A 16,068-nucleotide genomic window follows, 5' to 3' on the forward strand; every position below is an offset into this window, starting at 1 on the left:
GAAGGAAGGAAGGAAGGAAGGAAGGAAGGAAGGAAGGAAGGAAGGAAAAAAAGGAGGGAGGGAGGGAGGGAGGGAAGGAAGGAAGGAAAGAAAGAGAAAGAGAGAGAGAGAGAAAGGAAGGAAGGAAGGAAGGAAAAAAGAGAAAGAAAAAGGAAAGAAGAAAAGAGAGAAAGAAAAGAAAGGGAGAGAGGGAGGAAGAGAGAGTAAAAGAAGAAAAGGAAAATTTTAGGAGGGAAATGTTCTTTTCTCTCTAACTTTTGAACATACACTGAAATGATTTTCAGAGAAAAACAAAGTGTTATTTTCTGATCTGTGTGGCACTATAAAAATGTTTACTCATTTTCCTTGGGGCTAGGCATCCCATTCCTGCAGGAAGTCTTGTGGTGAGGCAGTGGCTGCGCCTCTGGGATGATTCAATAATGGAGACCATGCCTTATTTGCACAGGAGGGACACGTTGCTCTCACTGGATGCATGGTCACAGCTGTCTGTGTGACCTGTTTGTGGGAGGGCAGACCCCCTCCTGCCAAGCCCCAGTAGCAGCCAACCTGCCAGGTAAAAGCGTTCCTTTGTAAAGAAGACCCTCCCAGCCCCTCTGACCTAAAGGGAGGGAGGGGACTTCCTGGCACTGCAGGGACTTGGCTGGTACTCCCAGCAACAAGAGGTGTGTATGTGTGCAGAACCAGGGTGGGGATGGGGAGGAGAAGCAGGAATGGGAAACTGGGAGTGACAGGGGTAGGTGGGAGAGGAGGGGGCACCTGCCGGGGTAACAGGCCAGGATGAAGTAAATGGAAAGTCCTCAGAGCTCGGCTGCTGACTCCAGCTGTCGAGAAGGGGGAGGAGAAAACCCCGTGGGACAGGGGAGGAGGGTGAGGGCTCCTCTTAGGAAGTTATTTAAGAGCCAACTTTCTTGTCTTTCCTGAGTCCTTTTGAGGAAGTCCCCGGGGCGTACAGAGCAAGCCCACGCGAGGGCACCTCTGGAGGGGATCGCCCGCAGGTAAGCCGCTGCCCCTGCACCCTAAGATCCAGGGGCCCGCTGCGTCCACCTCCACCGCGAACCCGCAGGCGGCTGCTCCGGACCTGTGGCGCGGGGCGCAGGCAGCCCCACCTGCCCAATCCTGGCTTTCTGCCCCCAACTCCGCACCTGCCCAGCCCTACTTCTGAGCTAGACTTCGGCGAGACTCCACGCAGCTCTCCTGAAGGCGTTGCTTGCTAAGAAGGCCACCAAATGGGGATGGGGGAGTTCGGGGGGCTTCCCCGAGGGACAGGCCCCCCGTTCTTCAGGGGAGCAGATTATGGAGCTGGAACACAAAAGGTGGGGGGAGCGGGGCCCAGGGAGAACGGCCTGCTAGGAGGCTGGAACCCCGCCGGCTTGGCTCCCCACTCCTTCGCAACGCCTTCCTGATCCCAATTTGGAGCTGAACGTGAGCCACTTCTCCTGCCTAGACCCGCCCAGCAGCGAGGGTTCCAGGCCGCCGCACTCCCCCAGCCAGGCGTGCACCTGCGGCTCTGGGGCTCCCCAGTTCTCCCCTTAGCAGTGTGTCTCCCAGTGAGCCGCACCCCAGCAGTGCCACAGCCTACCTTCGCTATTTCCCACCAGAGGACGGCTTTCTGTGGCCTCTGTCACTAACCCTTTTTCTGGCTTCTCCCTCCCTTCCCCGTTCAGCCCACCAGTGATGGTAAATATATTTGTCGATGTTCATGGATACCTATTCACGCCTTGTGCATGCAAACACTCTCCTCAGACCACACACCCTAGGCGTCTTTTCTCTAGCACGTTGCTAGTGCTCCACATGTCTCTGGAACCGTCTCTCTCCTCTGGTGGCCTCTCTAATGGGGACTCTTCATCTCTTGGGAGTGTGCCTGGTTTTTGAAAATAGCCAAGTCGCCGGGAGTCATGACTGGGTAATCCAGGGGATCAAGGGGGAACCCTCATTGGCCCAGAAACAAAGTCCCCCTTTATTTGGTCAGTTGGTTAACAAGTACTTACTGGGCTCTGACCATCAGTTGTGTGCTGTTTAAACTGGCTCAGTGCCTGCACAAACTCCGAGGGAAACGGAGGCAGGCTTGGGGCATGGGAAATGTCAGCAACCCTGACTTCTTAAGCCCACTGATAGCCCTATTTTAAATGGCATCCCCAACCTCTCCACCTCTTTCTCCTCCACGTGATTCTGTTTTCAAAGCAGTTCCTACCTCCTCATCCTTAACTGAATTTACTTATGGCTTTTGTTGGGCTCCACCCTAACCCTACTAGACTGTAATCTATCAGAGCAAAAAAATCTGTTTTGTTCTCTGATGCATCCAATGTTCCTAGATCACAGCCTGGCACGCCATAGGCTCTCAATAAATATTGGTTAAATTAAATTGCAAATGTAAACGCTTTAGAAGACAACATTTATCTGAACGTGCTTGTGCGAGTTTATTCTTAAAAGTGACTTATGATCTCATAAATCTCTGTGAAATGAACACAGACACGGCACATGAATATAACAGGAAACATTTCTTGCAAAGATGTTGCTTTTAGGATTATGGAGAGTGGGTTTCCACAATCTTTTATTATTTTTTTAAAATTCCTTTAAATAAACCCATTTTTCTTCTGCTTCCTATATCTTTTGGCATACACAAAATCTCCCCGAGATCCTTGGGGAGCTGTATTCCATCATTAGACTAATCCTTGCTGCCACTTATCAGTTTTTATTTTTGCAAATCTCAAAATGTGTTGCTCAAGTGCTGTCACACACAGATATGTCTGTTTTTCGATTATGGAATCCTTGTCTCAAATGTTACTCATTTTACATGCCTTTTATGTTGTCTTTCTCTCTCTCTCTCTCCTTCCTTCCTTCCTTCTTTCTTCCTTCCTTCCTTCCTTTCTTCTTTTTTTTTTTTTTTTTTTTTTTTTTTTTTCTGAAGAACCTTGTAAAGCCAAGAATGTCAGAAACCTCCAGGATCTCCTCCTTTGGAGGCAGGAGAGCAGTTCCACCCAACAACTCCAATGCAGAGGAGGGTGACCTGCCCACAGAGGAGATTCACAGCCTGGTGCCCCGGGGCATCAACATGGAAGGTAGGAGCATACCCCCTCTCCCCACCACTGTGGGTCCAGGCACAGCCGGCCCTGGCCCCTCTTCCCTGCAGGTAAACATCCTCCGTCTGCGCTGGGGTTCCCACAAAAGGAAGCCTCCTGCCAATCTCTGGTTTTGTAAAGGAAAGAAGCAAAAGCTTTCTTTTAAGTGGTGAAAGCACCAGAGACCCAGATACTTGTCCCAGTTCTGCCACTTACTGACCTTGTCACCTTAGGGAAGTTGCTTTGTCTTTCTGACTCCCAACTATTTCCTCCACAAAACCAGGGTGCTGGATTAGCTAGGGTCTCTTCCAGCCCTACTGCTCAATGCGTTAGAGAATTTTCTCTAGCTGGAATATTCCACTTCCAAAATATTGTGGCTGTTTTGATTGTCTGGCTTGCACCTCCTTTCTTCTCCCTCCTCCATCCATTGCTGTGAATTTCAGAGCCGGGGAGAAGTGCCAGACTCTGACAGTAATAGAGATGGAAGCCCTCGATTTCTCTCCAGAGCAGCCTGGTGAGCTGGCAAGGCAAGCTGCTTCCCCAGCCTCTTGCAAGCCTCTGCCTGATCCCTAGAAACCTGCTCGGGGTACAGCAGCCAGCAGCTGACCTCCTCTCAGCCCCGTCAGCGGTGACAAGGCCCAGGTGCCAGCACTGGTTTGTTGATACAGATATCATTCCCCTGGGCCATGGCAGGGACATTCAGACTCATGTCCCCAAATGGCATTGAGCAGGGAGCCTTTTCTGTCAATAGCATTCATGCACCAAAATCCTATTTTACTCCTAAAGGTGTTTTGTGCTGGATTTGACTGGGGATAAACACCCATTTGCTGGGATAGGTGAGCACAGGCATGTTAGAGCTGTGTGATTGATCAGTTAGAAGGAAACCAATGCATGAAAGCCCAGACTGATGCAGCTCTCCAGATAGCAAAGGGAAAGGGGCAATGCAGTTTATCCAGCCAGGCAGACACCTGCTCAGGTGTTGCGTACTGGTGTTATTGCGTTACTCTCATGTCTAGATGATTTGATATCAAATAGCGAAATCGGAGAGGTATCCAGCACCATCCAAGTTTGGGAAAAGAGGTTCACAGAACAGAAGCGCATCTTCAGGCAGGTGGTAGAGTTTGAGGAGCTAACAAACTTGTAGTTTGTCTCTGAAGTCTCTCTCCCAGATGGGTGCCCTCTCTAAAATCCCACAGTGACAACCATAGAACTGAGACTAAGAGGACTTGCTAATCAACAAATCCCCATCCCCATGTTATAGGTTAGGAAATAGAGGCCCAGCGTAAGCAGTTGATATTCATTCCTTGCCTAATCTACTAGTCTTTTTCTTTAAGAATGCAAATAAAATTGGAAAGCCTGCAGACATCAAATTATTAAGCAGGTTACCTTTGTGTATTCCATCTTCTAGCAAAATTCTCCTGTGGCAGAAAAGTCTCTGGGCCTCTGGAAAGGGGGTGCAGGCAATGGAAGAAGTGGGCAGAGAACACAAGAAGTAATGACACAGCCACCCTTGCCACGTCAAGAGTCTAGGCGCAGCCATCTTTGCCAGGATTGGTGGGGAAAACCGTGAATCTCTGCAAAGGCAGTGCAGGGGAGCAGAGGGCGGAGGCGGAAGACCTGGCTTCCTGTTCCACATCCACCACTCCTTGCTCATTCTGGGAAAGTCATATAGGTGCCCAAACCTCAGTTTCCGCATAAGCAAAATGGAAGCAATGCCTACTTCACAGATTGTCATGAGCATCTAGTGAGCAGTGTCTGTGATCAGGTCTGACCGACAGCACATGACCAATAAGTGTCCATTGATTTGGAATGTACAACTTATCATATCCCAGCAAGGTCAGGAAAACACTCCAGAGAATACTTCTTCCTATGAAAAATATGCATGACCTGCAGCCCCCATAAATCTGACATGTGAACAAAATGTTGCTAGTAAGACATTAAAACTTCCAGAGAACTTGTGCAGGTAGGTCAATTAAAAAAATATATAGGATTACTGCTTTTGTTTATTTCTGGAGGCAGAGGTGGGGAGCAGCATGACTGAATTATTGTGAAAAATCAGTCATTATTTACTTGGCAGTCATATGTGTCCACAACCCAAGAGACACTCTGGGGTATTCACTGGAGGTGCTGGCATAAGAGTGTGAATGTCCAGTGACTGCAGAATGAATGAAACAGTCAATCACTTGTGAAATGAATGACTCATGGCTCTAGTGGCATTATAATTTATTATTAATAATGCGCTCCAGATTTCATACATATGCATTTATTTAATATTTTTCACACAGACAAGATAAGTGTTACATGCTCCGGGGATAGGGTTTCTGAAGCCCAGAATCATATATATATATATATATATATCAGCACACAAACCATCTGAACAAGGAGGTCTTTCTCCTGATTACCCTTTGCATTTCACATTTTATGTTGAATTGTTCTAAAAGCAGGTTTTCTGGCAGTATATCAAGTTTTCCCCAAGTCACTAAGGGACGAAATTTGCTAAGCGACTAAAACCTTGGAAGGCATAGTTACTCATTTTTGAAATGCCATCTTCATGCAGTTCACCCAGTGGCCACTAGTGGCCTCTAAGAGGCCTTGGATCTGTGATCACCAATCTGCAGAGATGGCTTTGGCTCGACAAACACCAGCCCCAAGTTAAACTTTGTCTCCATTTTTTTCAGTGGCCACTCTTCCCTTTAGCAATCTGTTCTTGTAATACTGACTGACAAATGCAGAGAGGCAAGAAGAGGAAAAGGGGGGAAATGGCAGGTTTTTCATTTCTAGTAGTTCTGTAGCAGTGAGTCCCGCCCATCACTGTGTGTGATATATACAATGTTATATAGGTATGCTGAGTGTGTATAATACCCTTAAGTCACGGCTTTGGTAACATTTGGTTAAGAATTATTTTGGTAAAATCTAGATTTTAAAATGTATAAACTCATGTAAGCTTCTTCCCATACACACCATGATATTCAAGAAAAAAATGAAATATTTCATGTGGACCCCGAAATCCCAGAGGTGGGACCAGACAGTCACTGGTAGCATTTGACATCTTAGCATGATTTTAGGCATCCTTAATGTTACCCTTTGAATTCAGTTGTCTCCAGGAAAGGCACTGAGACGATCTCCTCAGATTTGGATTTGTATCAATTTCTAATAGCCCGTTCTTCAGGTGCTATTAGTTGGTGTTTCTGAAAAAGCTCTCCACTGCCTTCCTGGTGTGAAAGGTTATATGTAGTTGGAAATGTAACATTCCAGAAGACAATCTTATGTTGTTGGTCTAGTTTGGCTCTATCTTGTTAACAATAGGTGATCATTTGTAGCAGCAATTGGAATCATTATTTGACAGTTCTAATGTATTGAATTAAAACTGGAAAGCAAGGCTGGCTCTATCAAAAAATCAAATGTAGTTGGGTTCTAGTAGTTTTCAGGCTAATGGAGTCTTACGCCTTTCCGAGAATCTCTTCCTTCCCACCAGTCCTTGTTAGAATTCAATCAACCAGTTAATGATCAATCTCTTTATGCAGAGTAAACCTCTCTGGATTGAAGCTTGGTGAGAGATTAAGAGGCATTCAGTGTATGACTGAGAAATGCAATTGTCCAGCAGCAAGTCATCCTTTCATTCAGTTCCAGGAAAAATATACACTGGTTTTCACATATGTGTCAGGAGCTCCTCTAGGCTTTCCCTTGGGACATAAAGTTGAGTAAGTCGGTCTCTGGCCTCAAGAAACTCTCAGTCTAGAAGACAATAAAAGATTATTGCAATTCAGTGTAATAAAGACTGTGACTACGATTTATGCAAATTGTAGTGAAATAACAAAAATCAATGTCTAGTGATGCGGTGGAGTGGGGAACGGGGTTAGGAGGGCTTCCTGATGCAAGGATATCGAAGCTGGAACTTAGAGGATGAGTAAGAGTGTTCCCGACAGGAGAGCACATGGAAAAGCATTTGCAGTAGAGGGAACAGTAAATGCCAAGCAAGGGGTGTTTAAAAGACAAAAGAGAAGATACAAGCCTGGGAAAAGATGGCAGGCATCCTAGTGCAACAGGCCTTGTGGTTATTTTTTTCATCCTGCAGACAATGGGAGACTTGAGAAGTATTCTAATTAGCAGAAATACATAATCAGAATTATGGATTACAAAGTAGTAAGGAGAAAAGGGGGAACAGTAGATACATTTAGAAGCTGTGGAGATACTCCAGGCTACAAGAGGAATAGAATAGTGGGATTTTAGCCCCAGGAGGTATGGGTCTCATTTCTCTTGCTCCAGCTTCCTCTGAGCACCTGAGCAATCCTTCAACATTACAGGGTCCAGGACATGTTAATACCAATGCTTTGTCAATTAAGCCACTTAAGAAAATGTTTCTAATCATTCTAATTACGGATATGTTAAAATTCTGGATGTCCAAAAGAAATGTGAGAAAGAGTTTTTTCCTGTTGTTTTTAAATAAATAAATAAACCAGTTTCTCATGGATAGCATTTATGCTTATAGTTTAGTAATAATATTACCAAAAATTGCAGGGAGAATTCAGCTTGCTAGGGAATTCCTAGAATATAAACCTAAACATTTTAACATATTTCAAGATCCCATCTGTGACAGGTATAATCATTCTCTGAAGAATATTTTACAACCTAGGGAGACAATAATCTACATTTTTTTCATATTAGGGGAAGAGTAGGAGGACAGGGAGGCAGCTGCTCCTCCGGAGACGTTTTTTCTTTTCTTTAGCTGTCCGTTTTCCGGTGTGTTTGGAATTAGGCTAAATTGTGTTAGGTAGACATTTTGAAAGCTGCCACTTTGAAATTGCGAGCTGCCAAGTTTCTAGCTACAGTATCTCAAAAAACAAAGAAAGAAAGAAAAAAAAAAGGCGGCTTAGCAATGAACTGTTCCATTTTGCCAGGAACTAGGCTTAGACAGAGGAAGCAAATTCATTTCCTGTTTGTGGCAAATGGAGCCTGGATGATGATAAAGCTTTTTCCATCTAAACCGCCTTGTTAAGCCAATAAACAAAGCAAAAATCAATATGCTAGTTTAATCAATGCTTGCTAGAACACACTCCATGGGAAGGGACATTTCCTAGGCAAAATGGACAATGGAATGAGCTATGATATTTTTATGTCTATGTCCATATTTTATGACAATCATCTTCAGGGTCCTTGGTATTATCAGCTGTTGTAAGAACCAAATGCTTGGCTGACCTGTGGGTGGCTGACTCATGGGTAATGAAATAAATTTTGTTTAATCAGTGGTATTGGGGACCTCACCTATATCCCCAATACTTGGGACAATCCATTAAGGTTCTTCATGTCTTTTCCATTTAACTATGGTCCAGAACATTATTTCTTTAAACTCTCAACCTCTCTATGTAGCTTTTAATCTTCCATTTCTGAGCCAAGTTTTATTTTATTTTTTATGAAATGTCTTTCTTTTTTTAAATCATTTTAAGATGAACTGTTAAGATATTATACAGGAAAGTTTTACTTATTATTGCCTTAGTTTTTCCCCACTTAGAGTACCACTGTGATTTTGTGTTTTTCCTGAGGCATTGGCTTGTTAAAGTGATACTGCAACAGAGAATGAAAAGGTCACTTAGAAAAAAATAGCATGTTAAAAACATCATGGTTAGAATCGAATATCAAAAGTATATCAATATAAGATGATATAATTTAAAACAATTTATATCGTCAGCTGTTATAAGAACCAAATACTTGATTGACCTGTGGGTGGCTGACTCATGGGCAATGAAATAAATTTTTTGTTATATATATATATAACTTTATATAAATATATATATGTATATACACATAACTTTATATATATAGTTTGCTTATATATAATCTATAAACAGTATGTAAATAATATATATAAATTACATATTATATATAAACAATATATTTTTTAAAACCAAACTCATGGGTTTATAGTTTTTTATAGTGAAAACAAACAAATATATATAAACAAATATCTATATTTGTTTATATCTATTATAAATAAACATATACAAAGATATAATTAATATATAATATATAATCAATATATGTATAGAATATATGTAATATATATTATATATAAACATATTTGTTTATATAATATATAAACAGTATCTATTATATATAATAGATATAAACAATCTATATGTTTTTATATATTATATATAAATAAACATACGTATTTGTTTTCATTATGAAAAAACTATAAACCCATGAGTTGGGGTTTTGTCTTTTTTTTTGGCTTAGGTTTTCTATTCTCAAAGGCATTAATCAGCATCCTTTTTCTCACCCTTTGTGATCATAGTATAAGCAGGCTAGAAAGGCAGTGTATTTTATTCCAATGCGAAGCAAAACTGCTGATCTGGAGGCCTTATGCTATAAATTCCCACATCATACCTTCAACTATATATATATCCTGAAACTAGCATATTTTGAGAATAAAACAGTCTGATAAATGACATTTAAAGGACACTATGGTTAATCTTACGGTGAATGAGATAATTTATTTTGAAATGAATCATCAACTCCAAGCTCCGAATTTTCAAGTAAAAGGTGTTCAAGTGAAAGGAGGCACATTTGCTGTGGCATTTTTGCCCATTGCCACAGGCACCATAGCAAGATAATTAAGACATGGTCCAGTCTTCAAGGAGATTATAATCTCATGGCTAAAAAAGTCTCATATATAAAGATAATATGAAAAAAAGACATGTTTTCTGAGAATTAAGAGGAGAAAACTATTCACCTGTGGAAATTCAGGAAATAAAAAGCAAGTCTCTCTGCTCAGAAGACAAGAAGTGTAAAAGGGCATGCTTCACTGGGAAGGTTGGAAGTCCACTGCTAAAAAGCTTCACAGGGGCCTTCTTTACCTTGTGGCCTCCATTGCTCAGGTTCCAACCTCCTATCATGCCTTCTCAGATACCTGACTTCTTCATGTTTGATCTTAAGGGCCCATCAAAATGCTCAGTGCTATTATGATTATTATTGTCATCAATTTCTGAGCATTTACCATGTACCAGGCCCTGTGACAGAGCACTCAGTGCATTTTCTCATTGTACCTCACACCAACTTCATTTTGCAGATGAGGAAACCGAGGCACAGGACATTTATGTAACTTGCCTAAGGTCACAAAGACAGTAAGTGAGAGTTGGGATTTGAATCCAGGCAGCCTGGCTCCACAGCCTATGCTCTTACTATGCTATTCTACTTCTCATAATAATAGTAACAATAATAATAAGTATTTATTGAGAATATACTAGGTGTCAGCCACTTGTAAGATAGGTACTTCATTCCCGTATTAAAGTTAAGAAGAGTGAAGTGAAGCATTTCCAAAAACATAGTCTGAAAAATGCAGATCTCCAATGAACAAAGTTCCCATAGTCATTTACATTTGGAAACCAGTGCTCCTCTAGGATATCTGTGGTGCACATCAGCATATTAAAGTCTCACATGAATTCTTAAGAAAAGAATCCCAATCATCTTTGGTTAGGGCAGCAATTTTCCACACTGGTTTAACCATGGAGCTCCGATTCTTCCAATACCAGCCAATCTTCCCTAAAACTAGCACTATGCCATGATGGACTGACTCTAACCAGTCTCATTAGACTTTAACCAGGTACACTAAGCTAGGATGTAAAGGTGGAAAGCCAGGTTTTCATTTGCAATGACAACTAGGATGGATGACAACTAGGATGGATGACAACTAGGATGGATGAGAACTAGGATGGATGAGAAATGCCAATGATATCAAAGAAATACTTGAATATTTCTCCCTCTCCAGCTTCATTTTGCCTTATAGGTAGAGCTGCTTGGGAAGCCAAGCCAGAACTCGTTTCAGGAGTACTTTATCATGCAGGGAGGGAGCGTAGAAATAGAGAAGGCAAATCTAGGAGTGCCAGAGGAGCAGTGCCTTCATCTCCTGCGTACAGATTAAACTCACGTGGACCCACACCCAGAACACTGCAACAGCTTCCTAACTGACTTCAGCTTCCAGCATCACCCCATCCAACCCCTTTTCCACTCTGCCACCAGAGGCAGTTTAAATATATATATATATACACACACACACACACACACACACACACACACACACACACACACACATAAACTTCTAATTATGCCAGTTTGCTGTTTCAGATTCTTCATTGGATCCACCATGCAATCAAAACCCAAACTCCTTCACATGGTCTCCAAGCCTCACATGATGAGCAGGCTCCTCCTCACTCTTCTACCATGGCTCCTAGTAGTACATTTCAGCCAACCATCATCTTTCAGTTTCTTAAGCAACTATGCACTCTCTTGCCTCAGTCTTCACGTATCCTTCTCACTTGCCTGAAGCATTTCTCTCCACCTCCTTTTCCACGTGGACAACTGACTCCTCTCTTGACGACTGCTTATGTCTCACTTCCTTCAGAGAACCTCCTTATTTTCCACCCACTAAATGTGGGCTAGGGCCTCCTCCCTGAAACTCCCCTCAGTACCCTTTACTTCCTTTGTCAGAGATGGCTAACACTGTGTCATAATTATCTGTTCACCTTTTAGCGTCTGCTGCTGCGTGTTTACTTGACTCGTAGTTATTAGACAGTTGCCTAATCAACATTTGTACCCATGTCTTGAGTGGCAACATAAAATAGCACACTTACAACATTCCCAGAGGACAAGAAGCTAGGGAGAATATTAAATATATTAAATGCATTCTAAGGGATTAAAATTATCTGAGGAGCATGGAGCAGTGAACCAAACTTAATAAGAAGAAATTTAATACATGCAAAGTCTTAATATCGAACTAAACAGAAGAAAATAATCACACAAATAGATACAGCCAAATAGCAACATGAGTGGGTGACTTGCAGAGGCCTCAACTGAATTTTGATGCACTGTTGCTAGAAATAACATTAGAATGTGTTTTAAGGGAGGCCAAGACAGGTGGATTACCCAAGGTCAAACGTTCAAGACCAGCCTGACCAATGGTGAAACCCTGTATCTACTAAAGAAAAAAAAAATTAGCCTGCTGTGGTGGCATGAGCCTATAGTCCCAGCAACTCAGGAGGCTGAGACAGGAGAACTGCTTGAACAATGGGGTCCAAAGGGACCGGGCATCCTGCACAGGATTTCTGTGTGAAGACAAAGGAAGCCATTCGAGTATGGCAGGGTTGCAGTAAGCCGAGATTGCACCACTGGACTCCAGCCTCGGTAACAGAGCGAGACTCCAGCTCAAAAAAAAAAAAAAAAAAAGAATGTGTTTTTTTAAGGGTTTTGCTTTATCAGATGCATAATATAAATCAACAGTAAGTTAAGAGTATCTAAGACACTAATAATATCTTGAGCTGAAATATTAGAAATATGTTATTTATTTTAAAAGATGTAATGTCATTTTTTTTGTTTTGTTTTGTTTTGTTTTGTTTTTTCTGGAAAAACCACAACTAGAGTAACGTACTTAATTCCAAAATAACACTTCAAAAGAGAAATTGACAAAATGGAATATATTCCAAAACAGAGTGATGGATAAAAGTTCTGGAAATAACTTCTTAATAACAGTTAAATAGGCCAGATGTGATGGCTCACGCCTGTAATCCCAGCGCTTTGGGAGGCTGAGGTGGGCAGATCTCCTGAGGTCAGGAGTTCAGGACCAGCCTGGCCAACATGGTGAAACCCCATTTCTACTAAAAATTAAAATAAATAAAAATAATACAAAAATTAGCCGGGCATGATGGCAAATGTCTGCAATCCCAGCTACTCAGGTAGCTGAGGCAGGAAGAATTGCTTGAACCCAGGAGGCAGAGGTTGTAGTGAGCCAAGATCTCACAACTGCACACCAGTCTGGGCAACAGAGCAAGACTCTGTCTAAAAAACAACAACAAAAAAGTTAAATAAATGGAGAATGTTTTACTCAGAAAAAAACAAAAAACAAAAAACCCTAAGAATAGTCTTTAAATACTTAGAGAGTGCCAGATAAAATAAATAAGAGGACTTCTTCTATATTTATCCAGAAATCAGAACGAGGACCCCTGGTTAGAAAAATTACAAGGAAACAGATGTCAGTTTATCTTAAGATAAATTTTCGAATAATTAGAGTTGTTTAAAAATGGACTCTTTGCTCTCTGAAAAAATGAGTTCCCTGTTTGAATGGAGGTTAGAAGACCAAGTAGCAGGGCTCTCATGAAAATGTTTTGTAGTTCTACCAGATAGCTGAGAAAATGCTATTGCTGTTATGTGAGATTCTGTAAGGTTGGAATATCGTTATATTCCTTCTATTGGTGCTGGTAAATGGAGAACTGACAAAACCCATTTCTAAGGACCTGGGTTTTTAGCTATTCTTAAAGAAATTATTAAAAGGCCCTGTGCTAAGAAAGAGGACCAGAGGAGTTTATTGCTAAGGTCCTTTTCAATGGGGACATTTGTGCTTCTCCAGCTCACTCTTGGGCTGGTTTATCACTGGGGATTGCGGCCTTAATAAGACCAGAGAACTCAGGAGAAAGACAGCTTGGAATAGAGTGGTCTAGAGAATTAAACATCTTTAGCTCACAGCATAATGGAAAGAAAGTGCCCTTCAGGGGGACATGTACTACAACAGGGCTCTGAGATGAGGTAAAAATAAAACTGCATCCTGCACTTTCTGCTTGCTGTAACGCTGTAGGCAGAGTAACTTGTGGAGCACCGTTCCATGTGAAGTGTCTGTCACAGCTTAGGGGCAGTGAGCCACAGTAAGCCTATGACCCTCTATGTGCCAGGCATAGAGCCAGACCCACTGCATCGTTATCTCATTGAGCCTTCGTAGACGTTCTCAGGGTATTAGTATTCTCATTTTGAATTAGAAAAATCAGATTCTGAAAGGTAAAGTACCTTAATGAAGTAATTTTGAGACCTGAGATTCAAACTCAGGATTGCCTGAACTATGAAACGCTCAGCAATGTTTCAGGGACTCCTGGACTTTAGGACCAAGGAGGGTGTTAAAGAGTCCAACTCCTTGGTTTTGATTATGGAACACAATGGGGTCCAAAGGCACCAGGCATCCTGCACAGGATTTCTGTGTGAAGGTAAAGGAAGCCATTCAAGTATGGCAGGAAGATGCCCCAGCATGGGCACAAGCTCAGCAGCTGTGCTTTCTGCACACACGGTGCTTACAGCAAATCATGCATCAGGCAGGGGCAGGGAGGGGGAGGGCAAGAGGCCAGGGTACCCCTGCCCACCCTCCTACCTTCCCACCCAACGTTCTCCCCAATAGCCCTTTAAAACACCAAGTGCACATGCAGAAACCAGTCTCTAGACTACATCTTCTGAAGTACAGTGAGGACAGGGAGTTAGGATGACCCTCCCGTTCAGTGATCATTCATAGAGGGGAAGGGGAAAAGGGCAGGAGGAGAGCTGACTTTCATGTGTCAGACCCTTTGCTAAATGCCTGCATACGTGTCATCTCATGCCATCTCCTGTCACATTCCTGTAAGAGGCTGAACATGTTAGGCTATGAAATGAATGTTAGCGTCCCCATTCTATGATGAAGAAATCAATTTAAGTAACATATACAAAGTTAGACAACTAATAAACATGTAACTGACATTTACACTCCTGAAAAACCTGTACATGGAAATCAAAAGGAAAACCTGTAAATGTCGGCATCAGACAGTCCAGGTTGTGACTTTTGAATTGGCTTATCAGAAGCTAAGGAAAGCTGAGGACAGTTTCTGTGTAACTGAAAACAATCACACTTATCTCACAGAAATGTCAGCATTGTTTCTCCAGGCCTGCTCCCTCTCTTCCCTGCCTTTGAGAGATGAGATCTACTTTTAGAATTACAGAGGGCGGGGGCGTTTGACCCTTCTTGAGGTAAGAGGAGAATTTTGGATTAATGGCTAACTTTGTCCTTCGAACGTCCCCCTGAGGCTTTGTCAGATTTGATTCCCCCCTTTTGAAAGATAAGAAAATTGAAGTGGCTATTCCCTGCTTCTGCCTGGTTAGTCACAAAGTGAGGCAGGGACATGATGGGAAGCTCCCAACATAACGAAAACCAGCATGAGACTGAGAACCCTGAGACTTCAACTCTGGCCCTAGCTTCTCTGTATCTGGATCTCCCAGACAGGCGTCCGTCTATCCCACAGTGAGTGCCGTGTGGACTGAAACAAGATCAAAGGTGGAAAAAGCTTTAAAAAGCTCACTTCAAAAACAAGAGGCTGACTCTTGAGACTGTGTTCCCCCACCCCCGCCTTGTGCAGAGTTTCATTCAGCAGACCTTGCTGCCTGCCTTCTTCAGGAAAAATAGTCTTGTTGTTGAGTTTGTGTTTAAACTAAAGTTAGTTTATTATTTTCTTCAATTGTTTTTCTTGTTCATAGACTTTCTTAATGTCACGAACGTTCACCTGTTCAAGGAGCGATGGGACACCAACAAGGTGGATCACCACACTGACAAGTATGACAACAACAAGCTGATTGTCCGCAGAGGGCAGCCTTTCTACATGCAGATCGACTTCAATCGTCCGTATGACCCCAGCCGGGATCTCTTCAGGGTGGAATATGTCATTGGTGAGTGCCATGTGCAAGCCCCAGTCTTGACATCATGGGTACAGGCACAATTGTGTGACCTTTTAGTGTCATACATCAACAGCGAAGGAAGTTGGAATGACATCCATCCCCTGAATCACCCTGTGCTCTAAGACTGGTCTGTATAATGCCAAACATTAATAACTTGGGCCCACCCAAGGGAAAATCTCATATAAATAAAAGTAAGTACAATTGGTACAAAGTATTGCTTACCTAAATTATTCTTCCTCAAACAATGGTTTTGGTGTCCTATAGTTGTGATTTTTATCTCCATGATTTAATTGGTCTCATGTGCTGAAAACGTTTGCACATCTTCGTATTGTAAAAGATTTATATATCTTTTACAATACAAAGGCATCTTTGTATACATGTACATATATGTACAAACCACGTATGCATTCCCAAAGTTAGTTCTGCTCTGATCTAGTCCCATGGGATGGCCCATGAGAAATGGATCATCCAATAAGCTTCACTAAACACTAGGTACTTT

General features: G+C 42.3%; 1 protein-coding gene and 1 long non-coding RNA gene across 4 annotated transcripts in view; one reads left to right on the forward strand and one right to left on the reverse strand.

The window, feature by feature from the left end:
- LOC116531321 overlaps positions 1-1,547 on the reverse strand; it is a 6,733-nt gene extending 5,186 nt beyond the window's left edge. Inside the window, exon 1 of the long non-coding RNA XR_004260364.1 lies at positions 1,500-1,547. This is a non-coding gene — a long non-coding RNA (uncharacterized LOC116531321). The remainder of the gene's footprint in view (positions 1-1,499) is intronic.
- F13A1 (coagulation factor XIII A chain) overlaps positions 748-16,068 on the forward strand; it is a 164,905-nt gene continuing 149,584 nt past the window's right edge. For 2 of the 3 annotated variants that reach the window (XM_032250040.1, XM_032250042.1), the window contains exons 1-3: positions 748-995; positions 2,909-3,059; positions 15,372-15,560. In XM_032250040.1, the coding sequence (XP_032105931.1) occupies positions 2,927-3,059; positions 15,372-15,560 (322 nt within the window). In that variant the 5' untranslated portion in view covers positions 748-995; positions 2,909-2,926. Of the gene's footprint in view, positions 1,005-2,906; positions 3,060-15,371; positions 15,561-16,068 lie in introns of all 3 variants that reach the window. The other variant, XM_032250041.1, reaches the window with a different exon arrangement.

The sequence above is a fragment of the Sapajus apella genome, unplaced genomic scaffold (genome assembly GCF_009761245.1).
Source record: "Sapajus apella isolate SASKATOON/1434 unplaced genomic scaffold, GSC_monkey_1.0 scaffold70, whole genome shotgun sequence".
NCBI lineage: Eukaryota > Metazoa > Chordata > Mammalia > Primates > Cebidae > Sapajus > Sapajus apella.